This window comes from Centroberyx gerrardi, chromosome 9 (assembly GCF_048128805.1).
Source record: "Centroberyx gerrardi isolate f3 chromosome 9, fCenGer3.hap1.cur.20231027, whole genome shotgun sequence".
In the NCBI taxonomy this organism is placed as follows: domain Eukaryota; kingdom Metazoa; phylum Chordata; class Actinopteri; order Beryciformes; family Berycidae; genus Centroberyx; species Centroberyx gerrardi.
In genome coordinates, this window is record NC_136005.1 from 25,422,896 (window position 1) to 25,432,289 (window position 9,394).

A 9,394-nucleotide genomic window follows, 5' to 3' on the forward strand; every position below is an offset into this window, starting at 1 on the left:
AGGGCCCAAACGTCTGTTCATCTATGTTCTGCTTTGAAAATGAAAATGAGTAAAAATAGAAAAAAAGTGAAAATGAAAGACTGCAGACCATTTTTTCTTCTAACAAGGACGTTTCTCTGGTTTTACGCAGCAAAGTAGTTTACCTACTATAAAAATTGTGTTGTGCTGTGTGTTTTTTTGTTGTTTTTTTCTTTCAAAATATGCTATGTTTAATTATTTACCACACATGTGTTTTGATGGATTTTACGCCATGCAATGCTGAAAATCAAACTTAAAGAACAATTGTGGCCATGGTGAATGTTAAGATCATTTTCAGAGTACCCGCCTTGTAAAAATTCCTGTGGATTTTTCCATGAGACATAATTATCTTGTGACTTATTTCCTAACCTCTAGACAACATTTGCTTTCATTCAACTCCAACAATATCAAAACCAAATTTCTGAGGTGGCAAACTACGTGTCTATCTATGGAGGGGATACAAAATGTCTGCTGGGCCTGACCTAATAAATCATTAAGAATACATTATTTAGTGAATAAAAGTTCCTATCCAAATACACTTGAACATTTTTGATTTAATAAGTGCATTCAGAAAGCCCTAATTGGACAAACGAGGCAAGGATAGGCGTGTCTATGACGTTAGGTGAAAATGTAAACATTGGAACAAGGAAATATGCAAAACACTCTAGCAGCATAGCTGTATCATCGGCACAATGTCGGATTCTGAAAATTAAAAAAAATAAAAATCCCTCTCCAAATGCTAACGTGACTAACTTGGAAAGTTTCACCGAAAACTCACACCAAGATCTTTGCTTACACTTTTGTATTTATATCAGAAGCCCCACCTCAGACAGCACCTCTCACAATTGCTAACGTCCTCTGTGGTTACATCACGCCTCATTTCAAGCCTCTCAGCTGAGGGAAAGAGTTTTTCTGCCTGAAAGTAGTTCCTATGAAATGGATTAGAACAAGGTGCTAAGTAAGCACGTTTTATTCTTTGACATGTAGATGCACAAATCAGTCGGAGTTAATGTTGTAAGCTTGTTTCTCATCCACTACGAACTTAGAAAACATAAATGTAGGACATCAACGAAATCCCTCTAGCTATAGGTTTCCACTAAGAAACACAGGAATTTGATAAGGGAGAGTGCACTCTGGAAAATGGGCTTAACATTCACCACGGCTGTAGTTATCCTTTAAGCGTATTTTGAGGATTATGTTAAATGTAATTCTGTGTAGCATTTACAATGTATGCCGCCTTGTTGACATAACGTCAGATAACTGCATCTGGGAAAACGCAGGGCTGGGAAATTTTGTTTTCCTACTCAGAATTCCATTTGAAGGGCCATTCCATTGCATTTTTCCTATAGTAGGAATATGGAATTTTTTCAACTTTCTGACATCTCTGGAAGGCAGCGTTAATTTGGAGAAATGCATCTCTGATCACCTGGATGTTTGGATCTTCAATGTGGCTTGGGTGCATTTACATCTGTTGTTTTATTGTTCATTTTTGCGCTGTCGGATTACAGTGCGATCACCCAGGACGCATGTAAATGCCAAGTGCAAAGGGGGTCCCAGACGTACGTCACTAAAAAGGGGTTCAGAGCTCAGAGGCAGCTGGGACTCACACCCTTAGAGCATGCAGGGCTTCAGCATCATGCGCAATGACATTTCAACAGGAGAGTACACTAGCTATCACAAAATCCAACCTGTGACCTGCTGTTTCCATGATAGCCTCTCTAACGACCTTGCATTCATAAAACCGCAGAATGAGACCCAGAATGGGACGTGAAGCTTTGCTCTGGTGGGTCCCTGCGTGACAGGAGTACAGAAGAGAACTGGCTCCCCGGGTGAAAAGGCTAAATTTACCAACCTTGGGCCCTAAGATGAAAAAGAAACTGCTGTCGCTATCTTTCTGTTCCTGTCTGGCTGTCAGTTTTAATGAGTTCTGGGAAGGGAGAGCTCTTGCTCAAATAACTAGAGCAGATCAAGGTCCAAGTGACTGAAGCGTTGTGTTTTTCATCTGTCAATAAAAGATGAGTTTTTAATGGAAAGGGAGGGAGAGTGTCTGGTCTGTCCATGAAGCGCCGGGCTGCGACAGAGACCTTGAGTGACTCACTTTCTGTCTGTCACCCTATTCCCTCTGTCTCTGTCTCTCTTTCTTTTTCTGTCTGTCTCCATCTGTTTCTGTCCTTCCCTTTCTCTGCCTCTCTGGCTGTTTGCTGGTCTCTCACTCAGTCCCACACACACACACACACACACACACACACACACACACACACATCCAAACAGCATTTAATAACTCACCCGGCCGTGTGAGTGTTGTCATTGAGACAACATGCAATGACCTTCAAATCTCACAGAAAAAACACACACACACACAGACACCTCAACCTCGCCTCTCTCTGTCATGTCCTCCACTGTTTTCTGTCCACCTTTGAGTGGAATAAAGAAAAAGAGAGGGAGAGGGACAGATGATTGCCTTAAAGGTGAATTCCACTCAATTTCTCAATTCCCATCTGTAATTTCCTAAGGGCTAAGACAGTTCAATCAGCATTTATGACCAAGAACAACCAGAGAGACCAGATGATCAAGACTTTGATCTGTGATGTCTGACTGACTGACTGACTGACTGACTGACTGGCTGGCTGGCTGGCTGGCTGGTTTTCCAGCTGTTTTATTATCTGACTGGCTGGCTAATTGACTGATTGATTAAATGTATGAATGACTGACTGGCTGGATGGCTGACTGTCTAACAGAGAGGGTACCTGCAGCAGTTGAAGGATAGAATATAATAGAATAGCAATAGCAATAGCAATAGCAATACAATTTACTTTTCCTTCAATTCATTCATTTTCTTCATTCAACGAGCCTCATGAACCTAATTGCTACAGCAGCTTATGCTGTGTGCCTGCTAACCAATAGTTGGCATGTTGCTCCAGGCTAGCCTACATTATTAGTTTATGCAAATGATAAAACAGGCCATTTCAGCATCTACTGAGACACACACACACACACGCACACATACACACACATACACACATCACACACACACATACACACACACACACACACACACACACACACACACACACACCTGCAGTCCGGAGCAGAGGAGACAATGAAAAATGCCCCAGAACAGACTAGTGTAGTGTGGATAGCAACCCTACTGCTATTTAACACAGATCCAAACACGAAATAGTGCTATAAGAAGAAAGACAAAAATATATCTTCCTCTGTAGTTTATATTAAAAGCTACTCACACCTGCAGCAAAGACATCAGCAAACAACCATAAATGCCCTAGAATAGACTATAATAGCTCTCTGTAAGACACATGGCTTACTCCCACCTGCAATTCTGCCCTCAGCAGACAATGAAAATGCCCCAGAAAGGACTATAATAGAGATCTACAGGATAGTATAGGCTGGGAAACTGGCTCCACTTAACATGGGCACACTGCTCAGTGAATGAAATTGAAAATAGGAGTGTTCAGAGAGTGTATAGGCTCGACTAATGCAAAATGAAAAGAATATAGCTGTATAATGTACAAACAGCTTCATATTGGGACTTGGAAGAGACAATGAATGACCTAAACTGGCTTTAGGTCCAGGTTTATTTAGCATGAATGGTATCCTCATGTCTTCAAACCTATTACCAAACACTGACCGAGGATTTTAACCTTATTATCTTTATGATAAAGAACAGTAGTGCCTATAATACATTTTAGAGGAATATTGCAATACAAGTATTGCTGACACACTGTAAGTTTCTATAGGAATACTATAGTGATACCATCAAAAATACCACAAAGTAGGCTACAATAAGGTCACTATAAAGTCACTATTGAGCACCACAGACACACTATAAGTCTGTATATAATATCAATATTTGTATATCAACATCAATATTTTTTAAATCATAATTATTAAGAAGAAAGAAAGGAGAATGTCTTAATAAGTGGTTTTAAGTGTATGGGATTGTTAGATTTGATCCCCCACTCACCGGAGATCTCGGTCTGAGGTACCCCGGTCAGAGTGAACCCTTTCCCGGTGTAGAACTGCCGCAGGTCGGCGCAGCTTCTGTCCGCCCCTTCCACCGGGCCCGGGACCGGAGACAGACACAGCAACACAGAGAGAACCACCACGAGATGCATTTTTTCGATCTGGGCAGCAGTCCTTGTCCACACAGCAAGAGTCAAAAGTCAGAACAGTCCTGAAGATGTTTGCCTTGGTCCGATCTCAAACAGGAGTTCTTTGTGGCTCTTGTAAGGACTTTGACAGATCTAATGAGAGGAACCTGAAAATATCTTCAGTGCCTTTTTCCCCGTTTTATTTTTAAGACTTTTGAACCTGTCAACAGAAACACTGTTCCCGAGTCAAACTGCCAAACTGCACAGCCCCGGGTTGGGAATAGGCAGGGAGGCGAGAGAAGAAGGTGGGCAGTCCCGTGTGTCTCTGCGGGGGAGAGAGCTGCGACGCCCGGCTCGAGGTGGCAGGAACCCCCCGCTCCTCGGTGCTGCTGGCTCTGGGGCGACGGAGCCGCAGAGATGCCAGAGACAAAAGAAAGAGAGAGGAAGGTAGAGTGAGAGAGAGAAAGAGCAGGTGTCGCTCAGTCAAAGCCGGTGGCAGTCCACGCGCAGACTAGTCCGCTGGTCCATGATTATGGAAATCAACCGGTTTAAAGGCGACACAAAAGAAAAATCCGTTATTTTAAATGAGGTGTCACAGAGGAGAGGAGCTGGCAGGTAAATCCCCCTTTCTAGGCTCGGGATAATGGTCGGTGTGGGACACTGGACGGTGTGTGTGAGTGTGTATGCGGTGGAGGAGAGTATTGATGCCTCTCTCTCTCTCTCTCTCTCTCTCTCTCTCTCTCTCTCTCTCTCTCTCTCTCTCTCTCCGTGTGTGTGCGTGTGTGTGTGTGTTCTGCTGCAAGGACCAAGGGCTAAGCAGCGCCACCTGCAGTTTCCTTATCCACTAGAATAGAGCTTAGAGAGCATGGATGTCCCCGGGGTTCTGTAGGGGTTTCCAGGGGGTTCCCATCAAAATAAGTACTAGTTAAATATCACTTTTATTTCATTCACGGCACAATGAACACAATGAGAGAATGTATAAGGGTGAAGGTTTTAACCAGGTTTCATTCTCCCATGTTATCACCACACCCACAGTATGCAAAACTATAAATCATAACTAAAAAAAAAAAAAAAAATCTTAGGACAAAATCGTATCAAATGGGGTCCTTTAAGGTTTACCAACCCCTGCTCTACAGCAAGTCTTCTTAATGCAACCACTACCATTCAATAGTCACACCTTTCTTACCCTAGAGCAAATTTAGCCAATTATACCCATCTTGTGCTAAGCCTCAAATCTGGAGGAGCTCAACCATTCTAATCTATTCTATTCTATTCACTCACTCAATATAAAACATGACTCAAAATCAATTCATAACAGCTTATACATCCACTCACACAGTGTAGGTAGATAATGGGCCTGTAGCCTTGGACCAACCGCTGAATCACTCACCATGGCCACTTTAACAATTGGTAGTGAGATTACTGTAAGATTCACTTCACCGGTCCTTTACAGAGTCTAGGGGAATTTATCTTTTGCAAGTAAATATGGGAAAGAAAGTGTGTTGTGCAGCTGAAAGAAATTCGTTTTTCTGCATACAACCCTGCACACACACACACAAACACACAGCCCATATACACATTATGCATTTCCGCAGGGAAGCCAGTGAGCTTGGAGCTGGTCGGGATTCAATGCCCTCAAGCTCACTTTGGCAGTGTTGGTGGACATGGCAGATGAGCTGTCAGACACACTCCAATCTCTCGCCCACATCCTCCCCAGCAGCAGTGCCGGGTCCAAGGGGGGGCCTGGGGTGGTCACTGGCAACTCCGATTGGCCACCCCCAGGTGCCACCAGAGAAATGCAGAGTTATGACTGACCGATGTAGTTTACAGGACTTTGGGGCTGCAAAGGATTTAGCTATGTTCCAGTTATTTGTGAATAGGATTTTGGATTATGTTTGGGTAAGAAAAGTTGAGCGACAAACAGGTAAATAAAACTAGACACTCTAAGAAGTTAATTGGAAACAAGCATGTCACAAGAAGCTCACTGAAAAATTTGGTAAACATGTCTCTAAGACCAACCATGTTTTACATTTTTTTAGGTATATCACTGGGAGCATAGAAAGGCTATGACTCGTGTAATATTATGGACATGGCTGTTATGCTTTGGTACCAAGGCAGCATGTTAGCTATCCATTTTCCTTCTCCCATTTTTGACCCCATAGTGAAATCAGGTGTGTTTTTGTCATTGCATAGTTAAAGGATAAGGCCGGTGTTTTTTAATGCATTGCTTACCGTCAACAAATCCTATGAAAATAACAAAATCAGCAATGATTTTGTTTTGCCAGCAAATCTCGTCCATGTAGCCGGTGCCCAATGAAGCCATGTCCCAGCAGCCATAGAACTCCATTGTATTAAAAAAACGATTAAAAACACGTCACAACGGCCATGCCGTTGCTCTGGCAGCATATTTCATCATCACGATGCACCGGGCCGGCCGACTTTTTCCTCAAACAACTTAATAAGCCGGCTGTAAACACATTTTCCATCTCAGGAAAGTAGTTCCATAGCACCGAAAATAGTCCCCGGCATAATGAAGAATTTGTTCCCATTTGAATTTGATTTGGTAATAACTACAACAGCCTGACTTTTCCTGGTAACAGTTAGCGATTTTTAAAATTGAAACTATGTCTTTGTGAGCTGTATTTAAAGGTTTTTAGCTTACAATTGGAGCCAATGACTTCCGGGTTGACGGCTAAAAAGAATGGTACGTGGGAAGTCAGAAAGTAACGGGAGTAGAGCAAACGCATTGTTGATTTTGTTATTTTCATAGGATTTGTTTTGCAAGAAATGCATTAAAAAACACCGGCCTTATCCTTTAAGCACTTTTTGATAATTTGGTTAAGTCTGATTCTGCTAATATTAGCATCTGTCTCTGCCTGTCTTTCTGCCTACCTGTCTGCCTGTCTCTCTCTTGGTCTGTCTCCATGTCTGCTTGTATTTCAGACCCATCCACATTACAGCCTGCAACTACAGTATATAATGTAGAATAGGGAAAACTGGGGTTAAGGATAACTATGCTAAGGTTAAGACTAGGTCAATTAGTTAAATCCACCTCAGCGAGAGAGAGAGAGAGAGAGAAAGAGAGAGAGAGAGAGAGAGAGAGAAGGCTGGCTAACTACCAATACTCTGATCTGAGAGAAAAAGGAGGACAAAGAGAAAAAGAGTGATAGAGACAGAGACAGGGAGATATGGGGATAGAGAAAGGCTAGGGCTATACACTTTCACATAATCCCACACACACACACACACACGCACGCACACACACACACACACACAATTTTACACATACACACATAGTGTAAGGTTGTGTACAGTGCTAATCCAGCCAATGATTTATTGCCTTGGCAGGCTCAGTGTCGTTCGGATTAGTGTGTTAAAAGGAGATTGGCACATACCAGCCACTTAAATGATAGAGAGAGAGTACCAGGTAACAGAGGGAGAGAACAAAGGGTAACTGTCAAATGCCAGCTTTCTTATCCCATGCACATAAAATACCTATCTCCATATCCAGGAAAAGAATGACATCTGCCTGTTTTGGTAATTCATTGATGTGGCGAGCTTTCAGACCAGAATCTTTTTATTCAAACACCAAGAAAACAGAGCAGAAAGACAGCAAACAGTAACCCAGCAAGCATTTGCCGTGCAGGTGGGTTCAACATGAACCCTTTGGACCCTTTGGAAATGGTTTTGAATTTATTAAAACGATATTTAGGTCCCGATTTCATAAAACAACGCGGGTAGCAGCTATGGACGACTGCATACGTCGTCTCAACTTTCACTTTTGTTCTGTATTTACACAGGTTTTCAATGTTGTTGCAGGCCTTCTTATCAACATCTATTCGTCAAAATGTTTCCTGGGAATTGTCAGTTGGGTAACCATTGTGCTGTGCTCCTATGCCAACCCATTCATTTGCTTTCAATTGCTTCCACACATCTTGCCTTGACTTTGTGATCCTCACCAATACCTTACTGTTATTACTGTTGCCATTCACACTGTCAAGAGCCGTAGCTTCCTTCCAGAGTGTCTATCCAAACTTGAACCCACGACTCCTTTGCCTCAGAGCTACATTCTCAAACGGGCCGGTTCAGAAGCACACTCCTGAATTAGGAGGATTGCACTGGTTCCACCAGCTCCGCCATGTTTTTGAACTCCGTTATACTCATGCTGTCTTGTTCTCTTCCATTTTCTCCTGCTCTAAACTCTTTGCCCTCTTTTACCTGTCTCTAACTCCAGCCTACACACCATATGCAGCCCACAAGTTGTAATAGTTTCCATCAATAACCAATTTTGCCCTCCATCTTTTTTTACCGTACACACACATAATACAGATACATCATAAGGCTCTGTATTTCCAAGTGCATGCCTTTTATGCATCAGAGCATGAAGATGTCGGAGAAAAATAATGAAAGACAAAGCTGCTTAGCCTGCTAAAACCTGCATATAGCAACGTGTGTGTGTGTGTGTGTGTGTGTGTGTGCGCACTTGTGTGATTCTAAGCGGCAGTGAAGTATTCTTCTGTTCTGTAAGTCAGAATGACAGACATTTGCTCCTCAGCACATTTTAAACCAATGACACGCTCAACTCACATGTCAGTCATCCTTGGTAGCATCTGCAGTAGTACGGCTCCATGTAAACAAAAAGAAATGACAAACATCTGCTGGGCCGCTGCTGTAGACGCAGTACGCTCTCTGTTTGCGCGTGTCTATCACATGTACACACACCGACACCTTTCACATACGCACGCACCTACAGACAATAACTCCATGTTTACGTTTCGGTACATAAATATAAAATGATGGATTAGCAGCCACCAGATCAATCACACAGATGATGAAACCATGTCTCTTTTTAATACCTTACCTGCCACCCCGATCCAAACCATCTGTCACTCAAGATAAGATCGCTGAGCCGTGGCCAACACACACTGACATAATGGCATGGGAGTGAATGACTGGCTGGCATCCAGACCAGCGTGGACCTGTTTCAACTTGAAAACAATGTTAGGCGCTACGCTGTAGGCCAAAGTCGGTTACTGTAAGCGTGAATAAACAGACAGCAGAGAGGATGAGGAGAGGAGAGGGTGACTTTGGTCCTACAGTTACAGAAACGCAGTTGTGACCATAAATGTTATCAGATCACTGGTTGGGATAACCTGGCTGCAGTGAGGTGATTTAGGTGATTCACTAGTGCTCTCCTCTCCTTCAACAACTACTGTTAAAGTGCCTTTCAGCAAGACACTTCATCCCAAATTGCTTCAGCAGAGCTG

At 42.8% G+C, this 9,394-nt stretch overlaps 1 protein-coding gene across 1 annotated transcript in view; it reads right to left on the reverse strand.

Annotated features, from left to right (window-relative positions):
- Positions 1–4,313, reverse strand: part of LOC139925828 (glypican-1-like) — a 34,815-nt gene extending 30,502 nt beyond the window's left edge. The window contains exon 1 of the mRNA XM_071917321.2: positions 4,001–4,313. Within this exon, the coding sequence (XP_071773422.1) occupies positions 4,001–4,151 (151 nt within the window). The 5' untranslated portion in view covers positions 4,152–4,313. The remainder of the gene's footprint in view (positions 1–4,000) is intronic.
- Positions 4,314–9,394: the final 5,081 nt, after the last annotated feature.